Raw genomic sequence first — 20,502 nt, 5'->3', positions numbered from 1 at the left:
CTCAGAGAAGAATGGATGAATATAGTGAGAACTTCAATGGATAGAAAATCTAATGGAGTACCACTTACCAAATAGAAGTCACAAAGCTGAAAAATGCAGTAATTGGGCTAAAAAAAAAATACAGTAGAGGGGTTTTACTAGCAGACTAGATGAAAAAGAGAGGATCAGTTAACTCAAAGACAAAGCAGTGGAACTCACCAAATCAGAGCAACAAAAGGAATTTTAAGAAGTGGAGATAACTCAAGGAATTTTCTTATAGGACACCATGAAGCAGACTAACGTTTGCATTATAGAAGTCCCAAAGGAAGAAGAAGAATAAGGGACAGAAAACTTAACTTGAAGAAATAATGGTTTCAAGCTTCCCTAATTTAGGGAAAGAAACACATCCTGATCTACAAGGCTCACTGAGTTCCAAATAAAACTAACTCAAAGAGACTCGCACCAAGACACATCATAATTAAAATGTCAATGGTTAAAAAGAATAAAAGAATCTTAAAAACAGCAAGAGAAAAGCAAATTGTTGTTTATAAGTGTGCGTCCATAAGACTATCAGAAGATTTTTTAGCAGAAACTTTTAAGCAGGAACTGGTTTTAGCAGACCAGAAGAGTGTAGTAGCACAGTATATTCAGAGGCTGAAAGTATATTCAGAGGCTGAAAGTATAACATTTGCAAACAAGAATACTCTACCTGGCAAAGGTACCATTTAGAATTGAAGGAAATACAAAGCACAAGTTAAGGAGTTGATCACCACTAAAACAGCCTTCCAAGAAATGCTAAAAGGACTTCTCTAAGGACTTCTCTCTAAGGGGTGCTTATTGTAACAAGAAAACACAAAGTATAAGTCTCACTGGTAAAGTTAAATATTTAGTAAAGATAGGAGATTAATCATTTATAAAGCTAGCATAAAAGTTAAAAGACAAAAGTAGTAAAAATGTAACTAAATAATGAGTTAAGGGGTACACAAAATAAATGATATAAACTGTGATATCAAAAACCAGACATGAGGGAGAGTAAATCTGTAGAGCTTTAGAATCCATGCAAACTTAAGTTGTTATCTTAAAAGAATGTTTAGGTTGTTAACTTAAAATAGAGTGTTATAAATATAGATTGTTTTATGTAACTCCTGTGGTAACCACAAAGCAAAAGTCTATACTAAATACACAAAAGATAATTAGAAAAGAAATTTGAGCAACCACTAAAGAAAGTCATCAAACCACAAAGGAAGAGAGCAAGAGAAGAAGGGAACAGAGAGGAACTGCAAACAGCCAGGAAGCAATGAACAAACGGGCAATAAGTACATACCTATCAGCAATTTCTTTAATCATAAATGTACTAAATTCTCCAATCAAAAGACACAGACTGGCTGAATGAATAAAAAAACAAAAACAAGACTCATCTATGTGCTGCCTCCAAGAAACCCACTGCAGATGTAAGGACATACACAGACTCAAAGTGAAGAGACAGGAAAAGATATTTCATGCAAATGAAAATCAAAAGAAAGCTAAGGTAGCTCCGCTTCTGTCACACCAAATAGACTTTAAGACTGTAGTCAAGGACAAAGAAAGGCATCACATAATGATAAAGTGGCCAATACCACAAGAGTATATAACATTTTTAAATATTGATAAATAAATAATATATATTTGTGCAGCCAACGTAGGCTCACTTAAACATACAAAGCAAATATTAACAGATCTAAAGAGAGAAATAGCAATAATGTAGAAGTGTTTAATATACCACATATCTATGGATAGGTCGTCCAGACAGAAGTATCAATAAGGAAATATGGGCCTTAAATAACACACTGGACCAGATAGACTACATAGATATATACAGAACATCTCATTCAGAAGCACCAGAATACACATCCTTCTCAGGTGCACATGGAACATTCTCCAGGGTACATCATATCTTAGGCCACAAAACAAGTCTTGATAAACTTAAGAAGATCTAAATCCTATCGTGCATCTTTTCTGACCACAGTGGTGTGAAATTCTACAATTACTGGGAAATTAAACAATATTCTACTGAAAACCAATTAATTAAAGAAGAAACCTTAAAAAAAGAAATACCTTCAGGAGCACCTGGCTGGCTCAGTTAATTAAATGCCTGACTCTTCGTTTTGGCTTAGGTCATGATCTCAGGGTTGTGAATTGGGCCCCACAGGGGGTACCTCACTCAGCATGAAGTCTGCTTGGGTTTCTTTGCCTCTTCTTGTCGCTCTGCCCCTCCTGCAGTGCTTGCACACTCGCTCACTCTCTAATAAATAAATAATATCTTCTTAAAAATAACTTGAGACAAATTTATGAGATGAACAAAAGCAACTTTAAGAGGGAAGTTCATAGCAATAAATAAAGAAAAAAAATCTCAAACTAACATTACTCATCAAGTAACTAGAAAAAGAAGAAATGAAGACCAAAGTTAGTAGAAGGAAAGAAATAACATAGCTCAGAGCAGAAATATGAAATAGAAATTAAAAAGGTAATAAAAAGAACAATGAACAAAGAGTTGGTTCTCTGGAAAAAAAAAAAAAAAACCTGACAAACCTTTAGTTAGACTTATCAAGAAAAAAGAGAGGACTCAAATAAAACAAGAAATGAAAGAGGAGCTGTTACAACTAGTACCACAGAAGTAAAGGTCATAAAGGACTACTGTGAACAACAATGTGCCATAAAGCATGGACAAATAAATAAACTCCTAAAAATATACAACTTACCAAGACTGAATTACAAAAAAATAGAAAATCTGACAAATCAATTAGTAATTCAGTTTCCTTAATAGTAAACAATAACAACAAACAAAAGTTCAGGACCACTTGTTTCACTGGTAAATTCTACCAAACACGAAGAAGGATTTATGTTAATTCTTCTTTGGGGCACCTGGGTGGCTCAGTGGTTGAGCGTCTGCCTTTGGCTCAGGCCATGATACCAGGGTCCTGGGATTGAGTCTTACATCAGGCTCCTTGCAGGGAGCCTGCTTCTGCCTCTGCCTCTCTGTCTCTCTCATGAATAAATAAATAAACCTTTTTTAAAAACATTGTTAATTCTTCTTTAAAACTTTTCCAAAAAAAAATAGGAGGAAATACTTCCAAAGTCATTTTTAAAGGCCAGCATCACCCTGATATCAAAACCAGACAAGGACACCACAAGAAAAGAATATTACAAGCCAGTATCCCTTATGAACATAGATGTAAATGCCTCAACAAAATTTTAGCAAACCATATTCAACAATGAATTAAGAGGTTATACACCGTATTCAAGTGGGATTTATCTCAGGGATGCAGGAATGTTTTATCCTCCACAAATCAATCAAAGAGATGTGCCATATTAACAAAAGGAATGATAAAAATTATCATCCCAGTAGTTACAGAAAAGGCATTTAATAAAATTCAACACCCATTTGTGATAAAATCTCAACAAATTTGATATAGAAAGAACATATATGAGCATAATACAAGCCATATGACACAAGCTGTGTCATATAGCTGTGACACAAGCCCACAGCTATCACCATACTCAACAGTGAAAAGCTGAAAGCTTTTCTAAGATCAGGAACAAGACAAGGATTCCCACTGTCACCACTTTTATTCAACATAGTATTGGAGGTTGTAGCCAGAGAAATTAGGTAAAAATAAAATAGAAAGCATTACAACAGGAAAAGAAATAAAATTATCACTCTTTGCAAATGACATTATTGTATATAGAAGCACTAAAGACTCTACCAATAAACTGTTAGAACTAATCAATGAATTCAATTAAAGTTGCAAAGTATAGTATGCAAAAAATCTGTTGCATTTCTATACATTGAAATGAACTGTCAGAGAACTTGAGAAAACCATTCCATTTACAATTGCATTAAAAGGAATAAAATGCCTATGGATAAATTTAACCTAGGAGGTGAGAGACTTGTACGCATACACTGTAAGATTTAATGAAAGAAATTGATGACTATACGAATAAATGGAAAGATATCCTATGCTCCTGGATTAGGAGGATTAATATTGTTAAATGTCTATACTACCCATAGCAATCTGTGGGTTTGTTTTTGAAAGAATTAGGACAAAAAAGCTTCTAAAATTTGTATGAAACCACAAAAGATCGTGAATAAGGCAATTTTGAGAAAGAAAAAAGTTGGAGGCATTGTGTTCCCTGATGTCAAACTGTACTTAAAAAGCTATAGTAATTGAAATAGTACAGTATTGGCATAAGAACAGATAACATGGATCAATGAAACAAGAGAGCCCAGAAATAAACCAACGTATATATGGTCAATCAGTCAATTTACAACAGAGGACCCAAGAATATACAATAGTGAAGGGACAGTTTCTTCAATAAATGCTGCTGGGAAAACTACACAATCACATGCAAAAGAATGAAACTTATCTTATACCATACACAAAAATTAACTCAAAATGGATTCAAGACTTTAACAGAAGACTCAAAACCACAAAACTCCTAGAAGTAAACATAGGCAGTAATTTCCTTGACTTGGTCTTGGAAACCATTTTTTGGATCTGACACGAAAAGCAAAGGTTTTCTACTTTAATAAGCTAGTATGACTACATCAAGCTACAAGTTTCTGCATAGCAAAATAAAGCATCAACAAAATGAAATGGCAACCTGCTGAATGAGAGAAAGTATTTGCAAATCATGTATCTGATAAAGGGCTAATAATATCCAAAATAATTCATACAACTCAATATCAAAAAAATATTCAATTAAAAAAATGGGCAAACTTGTATATTCTTGGATCCTCCATTGTAAATTGATTGACATATATACATTGGTTTATTTCTGGGCTTCTCCTATATGTTTTCCAGAGAAGACATACAGATGGCCAATAAGTACATGAAAGATGTTCAACATTATTAATCATCAAGATCAAGGAAATGCAAATCAAAATCACAATGACATACATGCCCCAGATGCTCTGTGATACTGGGAAAAAAAAAAAAAAAAGCCTGGTTAAAAAAGCAACTAGAATATAAAAGATCCAGCTCTGGAACTCTTCCTAATAGCAGGGGAGCTGCTGGAACTCTCTCCGAATCAGAGGGGCTGGCAAGTGCCATGGTTTATACTCCCCTCCACCTTGAAAGCCAACCTACCTCCTCAGTGAACCCTGAACTCCCAGCCCATACCAACACAAGCCATCCTACCAAAGCAGCCCCACCCAGCACAGCACACACCAGGACACCCCGATCAGTGCTCATTACATCTGTAGCTGTCTTGCCAAGATGACAAAGGTGCAATGCACCCTGAAAGACACCAGGCCCATACTACTGTGGCTCCAAATGACTTGCTAGGATCCTCCTGGGTGCAGAGTGCTCTGTGACCACTCAGCCTATACCTTGTCCTGGCTCAGCCATCCTACCAGGATGCATCCTGCATAGAGCATCCCAGGACCCCCTGGCTTTCACCCACTTTAGCCTCAGCTCTCCTGTCAAGATGATCTGTGTGGAGAGCCCCAGGATCACCCTAGCCCATGTCTACTTCAGCTTTAGCTGTCCTGCCAGGGCACCCTCTGCACAAAGAGTCTAGGATTGCTCTGTCCCATGGCCAGTTCTGCTCCAGTCATCCCATCAGGGAAGCCCAGTATAGAGTGCCTGGGACCCCCAGAGCCTATCAGCCACAGCTTCAGCCAGCCAGAAACACACATTCTACACAGGGGATGCCCATACACATGACCATTTTCTCAAGTTCAGGAGACATAGCAGTTTTGCCTCATTTATAAAAAGAAACACAGAAAGATCTAGAAGACATAGCAGTTTTGCCTCGTTTATAAAAAGAAACACAGAAAGATAAGCAAAATGAAAAGACAGAGGAAGATGTTCCAAATGAAAGAACAAGACAAAACCTCAGAAAAAGAACTAAATGAAACGGGAGATAACCAAGTCTATTTGAGAAATAGCTCAAAGTACTGCCATAAAGATGCTCACCAGACTAGAGAAGAATGGATGATGAACTTTGTGGGAATTTCACTAAGAGGTAGAAAATGTAAAATAGAAATAATCAGTTGAAGTATACAATAACCAAGATGAAAAATATACTTAGATGTAATCAATATTAGATTTGAGGATGAAGAAGAACAGATCAGCAATTTGGAAGACAGGGTAATAGAAAGTACTCAAGTAGAAAGGCAAAAAGTAAAAAAAGAATTTTAAAAATGAGGATAGGTTAAGGGATCATAACCTTCCTCTTAACATCAAGTGAAAAAATACATTATAGGGGTTCCAGAAGGAGAAGAGAAAGGAGTAAAAAACTTGTTTCAAGAAATAATAGCTGAGGGATGCCTGGCTTAGCGGTTGAGCATCTGCCTTCAGCTCAGGACATGATTCTGGAGTTCCAGGATTGAGTCCTGCATTAGGCTCCTGCATAGGGCCTGCTTCTCTTCCCTCTGCCTATGTCTCTGCCTCTCTTTCTGTGTCTCTCATGAATAAATAAATAAAATCTTAAAAAAAAAAAAAAGAAAGAAAGAATAACTGAAAACTTACTTAACCTGGGGAAGGAAACACATTAAACAAGATAAATCCAAGGAGACCCACACCATGACACATATAATTAAAATTTCAAAGTATAAAGATTTAAAAAAATGTTACAGCAGCAAAAGAAAAAAGCAACTTGTAACATACAAGGGAAATCCTATAAAGCTTATTTTTTCGGCAGAAATTTTGCAGGCCAGAAGAGAATGGCATCATGATATTCGAAGTGCTGAAAGGAAAAAACCTACAACCAAAAATACTCCACCTGGGAAGGTTATCATCCAGAATTAAAGGAAGAGTAGTGGGCAGCCCAAGTGGGACTTTTTTAAGTGGAAAAGGACATAATTAGAAGAAAAATATGGAAGGAAAGGGTAATATTCATATAAGACAACACAGACTTTAAAACAAAGACTGTAGCAAGAGACAAAGAAGGGCAATACATAATGATAAAGGATCAAGAGGATATAACAGTTGTAAATATCTATCACCCAATATTGGGGCACTTAAATACATAAAGCAAATATTAACAGACATAAAGGAAGAGTTTGATACTAATAAAATAATAGTAGAGGACTTTAAAACCCTACTCACATCAATGGAGAGCTCATCCAGGCAGAAAATCAATAAGGAAACAGTGTCTTTGGATGACACAATAGACCAGATGGACTTAACAGATCTATATAGAACATTCCACCCAAAGACACAGAACACACATTCTTTTCAACTGCACATAGAACATTCTCCAGAATAGATCACCTTAGGCCACAAAGTAAGTCTCAATACATTTAAGAAGACTGATGTCATATTTTACATCTTTTCTGATCACAACAGTATGCAACTAGAAATCAATTACAGGAAAAAAACTTGAAAAAGCACAAACACATGGAGGATGAACAACATGCCACTAAACAAGCAATGAGTCAATGAAAAAAATCAAAGAGGAAATAAAATATACATGGAGACAAATGAAATTGAAAACACAATGGTTCAATATCTTTGAGATGCAGCAAAAGGAGTTCTAAGGGAAATGGTTCAATATCTTTGAGATGCAGCAAAAGGAGTTCTAAGGGAAACTCATAGTGATACAGGTCTTCCTCAAGAAACAAAAAGTAAATCTCAAACAATCCAACCTTACACCTAAAGGAACTAGAAAAAGAGTAACATATATAAAGACCAGAGTTAGTAGAAGGAAAGAAATAAAGATCAGAGTAGACATAAATGAGAGACTTGAAAAAAAAAAGAAAGAAAGAAAGAAAAAAATCAGTGAAACCAAGATCTGGTTCTTTGAAAAAATCAACAAAATTGCTAAATTTCTAGCCAGACTCATCAAGAAATAAGGAGGACCCAAATAAAACCAGAAATGAAAGAAAAGTAACAACCAAGATGACAGAAGTACAAAGGATTACAAGAGACTACTGCAAAAAATTCTATGCCAATGAATTGGAAAACCTAGAAGAAATGGATAAATTTCTAGAAACATCTTCTAAAAATTAGGAACGGGGGCACCTGGGTAGCTGTGGTTGAGCATCTGCCTTTGACTCAAGTCCTGGGATCAAGTCCCACATCAGGCTCCCCACAGGGAGCCTGCCTCTCCCTCTGCCTATGTTTTTGCCCCTCTATATATCTCTTGTGAATAAATAATCTTTTTAAAAACTTTTTAAAAATAAAAATTAGGAACAAGTAGAACATCTGATCAGACCAGTTGCTAATAACCAAATTGAGTTGGTAATCAAAAAGTTCCCAACAAACTGAAGTCCAGAACCAGATGGATTCACGGGTGAATTCTATCAAACATTTAAGGGAGAGTTAATATTTATATTCCTCGAATTATACAAAGAAATGGAAGAGGAAAGAAAGTTTCCAAAAACATCCTATAAGGTAGCCTTACCTTTATACCAAAACCAGACCAAGACACTACAAAAAAAGAAAACTATGCCACTGTCCCTGTTGAACAAAGATGCAAAAACCCTCAACAAAATTAGCAAACCATATTCAACATTACATTAAAAGGATCATTCACCACAATCAAGTAGGATTTATTCAAGGAGTGCAAGGATGTGTTAATAGTCACAAATCAATCAAAATGATACACCACATTAACAAAATAAGGATAAGAATCATAGGACCATTTCAGTTAGATGCACAGAATGCATTTGACCAAATTCAATATCCATTCATGTTAAGAATTCTTAATAAGGTGGGTTTAGATGGACCATACCTCAACATAGTAAGGCCATATATGAAAACTCACAGCTAACATCATACTCAATAGTGAAAAACTGAGAGCTTTTCCTCTAAGATAAGGAATAGGACAAGGATGTCCATTCTTGCCACTTTTATCCAACATAGTATTGGATGTCCTAACCATAGCAGTGGGATAAGAAAAAGAAAGCGCATCCAAGTTGGTAAGGAAGAAGTAAAACTGTCTCTATTTACAGATAACATGATGCTATACACAGGAAACCCAAAAGACTGCACAGAAAACTATTACAATAAATAAATTTAATAAAGTTGCAGGATACAGGGATCACTTGGTGGCACAACGGTTTGGCGCCTGCCTTTGGCCCAGGGCGCGATCCTGGAGACCCAGGATCGAATCCCACATCGGGCTCCCGGTGCATGGAGCCTGCTTCTCCCTCTGCCTGTGTCTCTGCCTCTCTCTCTCTGTGTGACTATCATAAATTTAAAAAAATAATAATAATAATAAAGTTGCAGGATACAGATTAACATACAGTAATCTATGGCATTTTTATACACTAAAAACAAAGTAGCAAAAATAGAAATTAAAACAATTCTACTTACATTTGCACTAAAATAGTAAAATATCTAGGAACAAACTTAACCAAGGAGGGGAAAGACCTGTACTCTGAAAACTATAAAACACTGATGAAAGAAAGGCATTTGAAAATGATAAAAGCAAATGGTAAGACATACCATGCTCATGGGTTAGAAGAAATAGCATTATTAAAATGTCCATACAACCCAAAGCCATCTACAGATTCAATGCAATCCTTATCAAAATACCAATAGTATTTTTCAAAGAACTAGAATAAATAGTCCTAAAATCTGTATGGAATCACAAAAAGACTCTGAAGAGCCAAGGTAGTATTGAGAAAGAAGCAAAAAGCTGAAGTTATCACAATTCCAGATTCTGATATACTACAAAGCTGTAGGAATCAAAAAAGTATGGTATTGGCACAAAAACAGACACATAGATCAATGGAACAGAAAAGAATCCAGGTATAAAACCATGCTTATATGGTCACTTGAGCTATGATAAAGGAGACCAGAATATACATTGAGGAAAAGACAATCTTTTTAATAAATGGTGCTGGGATGGAGCACTTGGCTTGCTCAGTTGGAAGAGTGTATGATTCTTGATCTCAAGGTCATGAGTTTGATCCCCATTTTGTGTATAGAGATTACTTACATAAATATTTTTTTAAAAAATACTAATAAATGGTGCTGGGAAAACTAGATAGCTGCAGCCAAAAGAACAAAACTGGACCACTGTCTTACTATACCACACAACAATAAACTCAAAATAAAGATGTAAATGTGAGACCTGAAACCATAAAACTCTTAGAAGAAAACATTGATATTTTTGATACTAGCCTTAGCAACATTTTTCTAGGTAGGTCTCCTCAGGCAAATGAAACAAAGGCAAAAATAAACCATTGGGACTACACCAAAATACTCTGCTGCACAGCAAAGGAAACCATCAACAATACAAAAAAGGCAGCCTTCTGAATGAGAGATGATATTTGTAAATGAGATATCTGATAAGGGTTAATATCCGAAGTATATCAAGAACTTACACAACTCCAAAAAACCCACAGATAATCTGATTAAATAATGGGCAGAGGACCTGAACATTTTTTCCCAAAGAAGACATACAGAGAGCCAACAGACACATGAAAATATGCTTAATATCCCTCATCATCAAGGAAATGCAAATCAAAACCAAACTGAAATATCACCTTACACCTATAAGAATGGCTAGAATCTAAAAGAAAGAACAAGTATTGGCGAGAATGTGGAGAAAAACAAGCCCTTTGCTCTGTTATAGGAATGTAAATTAGTACAGCCACTGTAGTGAACAGTTTAGGGGTTCCTCAAGAAATTAAAAATAAAAACACCATACAGTCCCATAATTTCACTACTGTTTATCAGAAGAAAATGAAAACACTCATTCAAAAAGATATATGCACTCCTTTGTTTATCGCAGCATTATTTATAATAGCCAAGATAGGGAAGCAACCTGTGTCTGTTGATAGATGAATGGATAAAGAAGATGTGGGGGCTGTGTGTGTGTGTGTGTGTGTGTGTGTCTATAAAACTACAATGAGGTCACCTCATACCTGTTACTAGGACTATAATCAAAAAGACCAGGGCAGCCCGGGTGGCTCAGTGGTTTAGCGCTGCCTTCAGCCCAGGGCCAGATCCTGGAGACCCAGGATCGAGTCCCGTGTCGGGCTCCCTGAATGGAGCCTGCTTCTCTCTCTGCCTGTGCCTCTCCCTCTCTCTCTGTGGATCTATCATGATTAAATAAATAAAAAATCTTTAAAAAAAAAAAAAGACCACAAATAACATGTTTGTTAGGATGTGAAGAAAGGGAAGCTTCTTGTGCGCTGCTGCTGAAAATATGTGTAGTGAAGCCACTAAGGAAAACTGTATGATGATTCCTAAGGAAAAAAAAAAAATTAAAAAAAAAAGAACTATATGATACAGTATTTTAACTTCTGGGTATTTATTTGAAGAAAAAGGAAACACTAACTGGAAGTGATAGATGCCTTCCCATATTCATTGCAGCATTATTTACAGTAGCTATGACATGTCAATCAGTGTCCGCTGACAGATAAAAAGATAGAGACGATGTGGTATACATATGCAAGGGAATATTACTCAGCCGTAGAAAATAGTATCTTGCCATTGTGGCACCATGGATGGACCTCAAGCTCATTATGTTAAGTGAGATAAGTCAGAGAAAAACAAATAACTTATGGTTTCACTTTCACATGAAATCTTAAAAAGAAGGAAGGAAGGGAGGGAGGGAGGGAAAAGAAAAGAAAAGAGAAAGGAAGAAAACCTAGGTTATAGATACAGGGAACAGGTTGGTGGTTGCCAGAGGTAGGGGATGGGTAAAATGGGTGAAAGGCGTCAAAAGGTACTAATTTCCAGTCGTGAAAAAAAGAAATCATGGGTATATAAAACAAAGCACAATGACTGTAATTAATATTCCTATATTGCTCATTTGAAAATAGCTAAGACAGTAAACCTTTACAGTTTTCATCACAAGAAAAAAAATTGTAACTAAGTATGGTGATGGATGTCAATTAGATTTACCACATTAATCATTTTGCAAAATGTACAAATATTGATTCATTATGCTATACACTAAAGCTAATATAATACTTATCAATTATACCTCACTAACATAAGTAGATAAATTTAAAATATCTTTAAAAATAAATTTAAATTATCCCAGCAAAACCAGGTTCAAAGTCAAGGTTATAGAACGAGGTTATTAACTTTCACTGTTAGAAGGTGATCTTGGTCGATAGACAACATACCCTTCTTGATCTCTACCCTGGTATTATCTTACAAAAAACAAAGTATTTAGTTTTGCGTACCTTTGACTTTCTCCCAGAATTGATCTTGTAGCCATTGAGTGACTTTCCTGAAACATATTAAATTATGGGCTGGGGAACCTGGAGAGAGTGGATAGGCAGACCAGAAAACTAATCCTACTGCCGAACAGCGTAGTGAATTTCCATAATCACTGTCTAGTAAGGAAGCTAATTCCCGCAGCTGCAGGGGAAGATCCGCACCCACACTCAGCTCGCGAAGCGCAGGCTCGCTCCCATTCTCATCTGACTTTGTTCAAGCGAGAGACAGAGGCCTCTTCTTCCTTGAAAGTAACAAGGCGTTTATAACGGAGGGGTGTTCCCGGTCCTGGAGCAGCAGAGTAGAGGCGGGCAGCTAACCATGGGGATAGGAATGAAATCATGGAAAAATCCGTTTACACCACCACAGGGGCAGTTTCGTCACGATCGTATACGCTCTCGGTGTAAAACGAAAATTACAATACAAATGTGTTGTGAAAATCTTTACATTTTCTTAGCCTCTTAGAAGATGGAAAGGATTTTTCTGTTTCCACATCCATCTCCAGGAGGTATCTTGTGCTTTTTATCTCTGTGCTTCTCTACAAGACTACCAAAAAAAAAAAAAAAAAATTCTGAAGAGCTTATTAGTTCTTGTAGCTCAATAAAACAGGTGCAGCAAGAGTTTTGTTTTTGTTTTTGTTTTTTTTTTTTGCAGCAAGGTATTTTGACGAAACACAAGGCACCGTGTAATTTAAAGAAGTTGTTTTTATCAGCCAGCTACAATGATTCTACTGTATTCAAAATATGCAGGAAAAAAATATATTTTCCATAAATAAAACCGTGGAGAAAATGAGAACTTTAAGGATGTAGGAATATCTGCACACAGTGATGAGTAAAAAAAACAAAATAAAACAAAACAAAACTGAAGAAGCTTTCATTATTGCTTTAAGTTTGTGATTTTAATGGAAAGAAAATGATGCAGGCAGAAAACAAAATTGCAGAAATCCGACTTGCTTAGTCTCCTAAGGCTTTGATGTCTACAAATTTATATCTTTTTCTACGTAAGTCATCCATCTCATTTAAATGCCACAGGGAAAGTGGGCTGGCGTGCTGGCCGGATATTTGGTTTTGGTGGGGGGAGAGCGACTTGAACGCTGATCTTGTTAAACTAGCAGCCTGCCTATTCATTTAGTTGGTAATAGTACTAGTTCTGCAAAGGAAAACCAGTGACTAGTTACTGGCGTTCCGTGGGCAAGTTTAAGTACGCTCACGTGTGCCCGGCAGAGGCACGCAGAACAGAAGTGGCCCCCGCATCACCCGCTTACCTGGTTATGGTTTTGTCCGCCTGCAGGGAGATACAGTTCTGAGAGCGACGTGTGGAGCTTCGGCATCCTCCTCTGGGAGACCTTCAGCTTAGGAGTGTGCCCCTACCCCGGAATGACAAATCAGCAGGCGCGGGAGCAAGTGGAAAGAGGTGAGCCAAAGACATGGGGTGGAAGGGTTCGCCTCCAGCCCCGGGGGCCGTGCTAACACCGGGTCCAGGGACGGCCCAGCACGAGGAGGGCGTGTGAACAAGACCACGGAGGTGCCGCTGTATCTGCTTTGGCATCCCATGGATGGTGGCGGGTGGGGGGTGCTTACAAAACGAAAACCAACAACCACCAAAGAAACTTCTAAGGATTCCAATAGTTTTAAAAACAGAGCTACAGGCTTGTCTCCCATTGCCCCGGCCTGGCATGACACCTGCAAGGCTGTGCCTCTCCCTGCCTTCAAGAAAATAGAGTAGCGTTCCCCAACCTCTTATTTTTTTTTTTTATTCTGTGCCAACTGAGCGCCATTAATAGTATCGTAAATTGAAACATAGTTAGACTGGAGAGTGAAGTGTTTGAAAATTTTCTGACGTTTCTGAAGAAGCCATGTACTGCTCCCAGATCAGAAACGGGAACAGGTGGGTGATGGTGACACACTGGCGTGCACCTGTGTCATCTGCGGCTTGCAGCAGAGAGAATGCTTTCGACGCGGTGGTGGTGCCTGCTGATGCTCTGGAGGGGCCAGGCTGTAGACCTGGTGCAGGAGGAGGACTTGCCAGCCCCCTGCTTTCCCCTCTCAGCCATCCTCCTCCCCGCATCCGCGACCACAGGCAGGTGCGCATGGCCCGGCACACCGCCAGGTGGCTTCGAATTCAAGGCTGTTCTTGGGCTGTCAAGGAATAGAACTCCTGTTCATTTTTATTTCACGTTTGAATTAGTGTCTATAAAATCCTCATCCTCTCTTCATCTCCAGAACCCTGGGTTGTATAGATGATTCTCTAAAGCTCGGCCCACACCACCTAACAGCACATTCTAAAAGCAGAAGCAAATGCTGAGAGCAACTAAAATATGTGTTTGTATGTGATCTATCTTGCCTCAGACTTTGTGACAAATGAACACATGAAAAATGAGTTATTCCAGCCAAAAGGTAACCCGATGGCTCTGTAATACTGAATTCTGCATCACTTGTAGAAAACAGAAGTCAGTGTGCCCTGAAACGGGTTTTCTGTCTCTGTTCCACCTACTACATAAGGTACTGAAGATCACCAGCCACATAAGTCCCCATGTGCGCATTTCCGTCTTTCCTGAACCCTCTGCTCTCTTCCTCTTGGGTCTTCAGGGTACCGAATGTCAGCCCCCCAGCATTGCCCAGAGGACATTTTTAAAATTATGATGAAGTGTTGGGATTATAAACCTGAAAACCGCCCCAAGTTCAGTGAACTTCAGAAAGAGCTCACGGTCATCAAGAAGAAAGTCACACAGTGACGGAGCAGTGCCAACCGCCTCCGGGACCTGGGCGTCTGGCAGAGTGACATCGTTCTCCCCGCTAACAATGAGTTTATACCACATTACCTGCAACAGTCTTCTAAGGTGATTTTTGTTATTAACTGTTTTGTTTTGTTTTGTTTTTAAGTATGTGCCACTCACAAAAAAAGACAAGGGCAAAAATGTATTCAAGAAACAGACACTCTTACCAAGGGCTTTATTAGCTCACCGCAGCAATCCTGCCATTTCAGGCCACTGTAAATAGAAAAGCACAGCCTCTCGGTGTAAGGGAAGAGCAGATCTTTCCCACACCAGGACCACTGATGTTTGTCAGAGGTTTTCTACTTCAGGCGCAGTCCCCGGGCTGCTGCCCTATGCCACAGACCCTACTCCATCGGTGCTAAAAGCAGCATTGGTAATGCCATGTCTGCAGGACACATTCCAACCAAAGGCGGCTCTTTGCTCTGCCAAGGCAAGATTCTGTTTGTAAACACCATTTTATATTGGGAATTAGTTGGACCTCTTAGGGTTTTTCTCTTCTTTCTTGCCAGAAATAAGTGCCGTGTGGGAAGCATCACATTCCTGTATTATTAGGAAGGTAGCTGTTTCCCCTGCTCCTTTGTCTGGGCATTGGCCAGCGATGCATGGAATGTCCTCCCAGAGCCCATGCTTAGGGTTGAAATAGCAGCTCTTTAAAGGAGGTTTTTTGGGAGCTGTGCCAGCAAGAAGCAAGTTTGGTTGGGGGGGGTGGTCTGGAGAAAGGAGCAGCTACTGAAGCAATCAAAGGGAAGAGAAGGAAAATATAAAGTCTGCCTTCTTATCAGAGTTATGCCTTTTCACACACACACACACACACACACACACACACCGACCTATTATTTTATGGTCTGAATTCACAACAAAAATTGTAAGAAATGTTTCCAGAAGTTCATAGTTAGTTAGAGCTTAATGGCAGCAAAAAAACTTTTTAGCGAAACTACAGAGCACAAGGTCACAGAAATAAGAGCCTACCTTTGGTTAAGTACCTTCACCTCAGAGGAGACACCCTGGTAGTTAATCCTCTTGATTTCCACCCATTTCCAGAGCTGAAAGGATTTCATGATTCTAGTTCATCAACACACTGATGTTGCCATCACACACATGCTGCCAATAAGCAGGAGCAAACCGTTAAGAAGTTAAATGAACATCGCTGAGGGCGAAGACACAGGGACAGCCCTCCCGTTTCCGCTGTCCCTTCACTTACCCTTATCCTGCTACCTGGACGTCCTTATCTTAGCTGACAGGTGTGCAGGCGCAGTTCTGGGGATGCTCCAGGTAGATAACACGTAACACAGAGCTGAGGGTAGGCTTCTGTTGAGCTGAATATTAGCTGCATCCAGGGAACTCACCCCTGTGTTCTGTATATAGTTGCCTCTCAGGATAAATATGTGTGCAGGAGATGGTCATGCTCAGGGGTAAATGTGGCTTGAGAGCTCTTAGTGAGTGCTCGGGCCTGTGTCCAGATAACTAGCACCTTAGTGATCGTTTGGTTATATCTATTGGAAGAGCTTATGGGATAGAAAACTCCCGCTGCCCCCTCCAGCTGTTTGCTGCCCACCAATACCAGTGCACAGAACCCGCACCCAGTACTCTAACAGGTATAAAGGACAATACTGAAGAGAAGAAGATGCCTTGTGTCTGTCATTTCAATTTCCTTGCAGGGTGTGTGCACATTTAATAATCACTACATCCAGACTCCAATGAAAGCTGAATAAACTCGCCCTGCAAAACACACTGCAACAGACAAAGCAACTTTTTAAAAAATCAGCATTGTCTCCCCTTCTGTCAGATACGGTAAATAAATGGAAACCTCCTTTGAAGGCATATACGGTAAATCAAAACACAGACGCATTAATTAAGTGCCGGGGTCTTCAGGCACTTGCCAGCCTTCAAAAGAACGAGTCAGATGGGACATTTTTACCTTTTGTCCGTACTTCCAAACGAGTCTCTTTGTAATATTCTTTGTTTAAAGAAAACAGCCTCTCATCACTTACTAGCCTCTGTGCTAAGCTCTCTGCAAGGAGAGGGAATGACGGTTTTGGCTTTAATTTTGTGAACAAGACCCAAAGCTTAATCTTTTGCATTCTGGTGTAAAGAATGAACGTGGCATTGATATTTCACTCATCCGGGCTGTTAGAATTTGCAATTCACATCATAATTCTGTGCTTAAATTAAAGAAGCTTTTCAAAACATCGTGACATCTGCAGCATTTAAATTCTATCTTATTCTTTGTCCCAAAGCAGGCAGCAGTATAGTTGAGGATTAATAACTTATTGGGAGTCTTTCAGGATCAGTTGTATGGTATATTAAATTTAATATAGGCACATGCATTTAAGAAAAACTTATGCAAACCATTTTTTTTACTCTTAATTTTGTTGTGCTTGGAGCATAATTTATTCATCCCTTCTGTCAGTGATAATTATTGGAATTATGTACTTTAAGAGGCTAATCCATACCCAGAAAGCATACATATAAATACTGTTCTGAATTTGCAAGTTGATGTAAGGGAAAGAAGGCTTCAGAAATGCACAGGACCCCTATAACTTGTTTAGTAAGAAAACAGCAACCACAATTGCCACTAGACTGAATGTAATTAAGCCAGGTCACAAATCTTTGTGTTGTTATGGATTTTTCAAAAGAGTTGCATGTATCATTCCTACACAGCTCCTGCAAGGATTCCTTGAATTCATGAGTACAGTGTGGGGATGGGGAGAAGATGAGCCCAGGCAGCCTGACTCACCTGCATTTTTCCATCTTGAGTCCCCCAGGAACCTTTATGACAAATAATTAGGTAGCCCATCATTTTTCAAAAAATGAAATCTTTTAATGTCAAATTAATGTTTACTACCAATATCTGAAACCGAAAATTAATTTCGTATCCCATGCAATCTGAGGTTACTTCTCAAAACGAATATATTCTTTCTCTTCCAGGAAAATATTAATAAAGGATTAATAGGTTTTGTTTAAACTTCTAAAACCAGAGGCCTTATTTCAGCCCATCCTGCCCCCGAGTCCCCAGTGAGAGATTTCATGTAATCATTTCCCTCTTATCTCCCAAATCTAATACAGGCAGTACAGTTCTTCACCCATAAATCACCATTTTATCACAAATACGACATTATTGAAACATCTTACCAGCAGATCAGTACAGACCATGAGCCTAATTGTATTTGCTATTGTTCAGTGCACGTTTCACAACTTTTTCATTCGAAGGTTCTCTTTAAAAGAAAAGCTAATGTTTAATCATTGAAAGAGGTTTAATTTCCTTTAAGCCGCAACACGGTTTCCTTGTCTATGTTTTATACTCACATTTTGGTTTTGCCATATAGTTTCATATAGTTCGGCTAATACCACTAAAATAGCTGCAAGACCGTGTCAAGAAGAAAGCGTTTTAATCATAATATACGCCCCACACTGAGGCCCTCGTTCGTGGGATGAACACCAACCTTACAATGCAAAAATCAGTGACGGTGTGGTGCTGTCATTACGAGCGCGCTCAGGCACTGCACCGGAGTGTGCTTTCCTGTGAGTTGGCAGGCGTTCCAAGGGTGTACCTGCCAACCTCAGGTGCTCTGCTCTGTGGGCACTGTCATGTGGCCAGGGGTCATCTGAAGTGAGACCGACACATTCTGAAGACAGGCCATTTGTCCCAGCCCTCTGCCTTTACGGGTCCCCCCTCGATCACAGCACCCGCAGGTTAGGAGCCTCCTACCACCAGAACTGACCGTCCGTAGGCACTGTTCTCAGTCTGCAAAGACTGACTTTTGGGTCTAGGTCAGAGCCCGCACACAGAACCGAGAACAACGCAAAATAAGGGCAACAAAAGGGCAGGCATTGAAAAAAGACACGTCTTCTTTATGTATTAATATGTTAATTAAATGGAAACAAAGATTTTATATGAAAATGAGTTTATATTACATTTCCATTATACTATTAAGTTAGCATGAAAGTTTACCATCAAAATAAAGTTACCTCTTTTATTACTAACTCTGATTTGCTCAATGCATACCAGACATTTTTTTATTAAATATTTCAATTTTATTTTTCTCTGTTTTGATTAGTTTCACATTAAGCCTGAATACTATATTATTGGGGAGAATCCCGAATTGTATATTCACTTCTGCAAAAGGAAATACTCACATACAAGATTACCTACTTGAAGGAGATACCGATAGTCTTAGAGACCCAAGTATCTGGTATTAAAGGATAATACCGTCCTACAGAAGGTGCATGAACTCCGTAGCTCAGTCATAATTCAATCTTAGGATATGCTCACCCCCCCCCCTTGAAAACTGGCCTCCGGCCTCACACTGACTCAGAGGTTAAATTCTGAATTGTGGAGTATAGACGTTCAGAATCACTTGGCTCCCTAATAAGGATGGAGCGTCTTGGGTGGTAGAAAGACCCTGTTGACCTGAGTGCCAGTCACTTTAACCTGTCCAGGAGTAAGAACGTAGGCTTGACAGTGAAGGAGGTGCTGGGGCAGGAGAGCAAGGAGCCAGTTGCTGTCAGGGATGCTGCAGATGTGGGCTAATTCCAGGAGAACAGAGACGTAGACAGTGTCACCGGAAAGTGCCAGGAGACCGGTGCCTCCAGCCCAGATCCTTCCTATAGGAAATGAGAAGGATCTGGGAGCCAAAAGAAGCAGAAGAGGCCGCGGGCCGGCGTGTGGGCCTCTGTCCCTGTGCAGGCCTCCCGGCCTCACTCACGGCCCCAGCCCACCTGCTGCGAGGCCTCAGCGCTCAGGCTCCTTCCCTGCGGTGCTTAGAGTCCAGGTATGTAAGACCCTCATTGGTCCCACTGTTAGAGACCTCTGGCCCCGATGGGCTGCGGCCAGCCCTGTTCCCCCCACCCCCGGTTACGCCCTGAGGGACCATCGTGAGCCGAGCTCCTCCTGGGGATCGAGGAGCCACGGGGCAGGGGCCGGGTTCCTGTGTCTGTCCCCTGCTCCCAGGGCACAGCCTGCAGCCAGGCCTGCTGAGCCCGTCAGGTGATCCAGGCAACGAAGCGGAAGACTCAGGGCCCCAGGGACCCTCAGGGCTCCCTGCCGCCCGGCGGACACTGCGCTCTTCTCTGGTTCCATGGCCCTGATCGCCTCCTGTGCTCCCCAGCCTCCCTGAGGTGGACTCTGGGCCCCCAGGGGCCCCTGCCGGGTGCTGAGGTGGGATCCCTGAGCTGGGCGCTGGGCGGGGGTGGGGGGGGAGGGTGCAGGGCAGGTGCCCAGCCATGTCCTGGGGTGGGATCCCCAGTGCTGGGGGGGTGGGTACAGGAAAGGCGCCCCCCTCGCCGGCAGGGTCACAGTGGCCCGAGGTCAGCCTCGGTTGCGCTGTAAGCCGTGGAAGTCTGGCCTGCCCAGCCCCAGCCTGCAGAGGCCCAGGCCTGCAGTGCTGCCCCCAGGACCATGACCCCCTCGTGGTCCCATTGGGTGTCTCTCCGCCTTATTCATTCAGGAGACTTTTCCCGACCTCGTGCCCCGCCAGGTACGCGGCAGCCGCGCGGGGAGCAACTTTTTCTGTTAGGCTTTTGTTTCTGAGGGTTTTGTTTTCCCCTTTCTGGCGGCGTTTCCTTTTCTCAGGTTCAGTT

At 40.2% G+C, this 20,502-nt stretch overlaps 1 protein-coding gene and 1 long non-coding RNA gene across 18 annotated transcripts in view; one reads left to right on the top strand and one right to left on the bottom strand.

Moving 5' to 3' along the window:
- The window catches only part of LOC140611676 (uncharacterized), a 35,681-nt gene extending 22,972 nt beyond the window's left edge, over window positions 1-12,709 (bottom strand). Inside the window, exon 1 of the long non-coding RNA XR_012012801.1 lies at window positions 12,113-12,709. This is a non-coding gene — a long non-coding RNA (uncharacterized lncRNA). The remainder of the gene's footprint in view (window positions 1-12,112) is intronic.
- The window catches only part of FER (FER tyrosine kinase), a 432,700-nt gene extending 413,794 nt beyond the window's left edge, over window positions 1-18,906 (top strand). For 16 of the 17 annotated variants that reach the window (XM_072788238.1, XM_072788233.1, XM_072788277.1 and 13 more), the window contains 2 exons: window positions 13,437-13,559; window positions 14,735-18,906. In XM_072788238.1, the coding sequence (XP_072644339.1) occupies window positions 13,437-13,559; window positions 14,735-14,880 (269 nt within the window). In that variant the 3' untranslated portion in view covers window positions 14,881-18,906. Of the gene's footprint in view, window positions 1-12,800; window positions 13,098-13,436; window positions 13,560-14,734 lie in introns of those variants that run through there. The other variant, XM_072788310.1, reaches the window with a different exon arrangement.
- Window positions 18,907-20,502: the final 1,596 nt, after the last annotated feature.

The sequence above is a fragment of the Canis lupus genome, chromosome 2, assembly GCF_048164855.1.
Source record: "Canis lupus baileyi chromosome 2, mCanLup2.hap1, whole genome shotgun sequence".
NCBI classification, from domain to species: domain Eukaryota; kingdom Metazoa; phylum Chordata; class Mammalia; order Carnivora; family Canidae; genus Canis; species Canis lupus.
The sequence above is the reverse complement of the archived record's forward strand: the minus strand, read 5'-3'. Positions and strand labels throughout refer to the sequence as shown.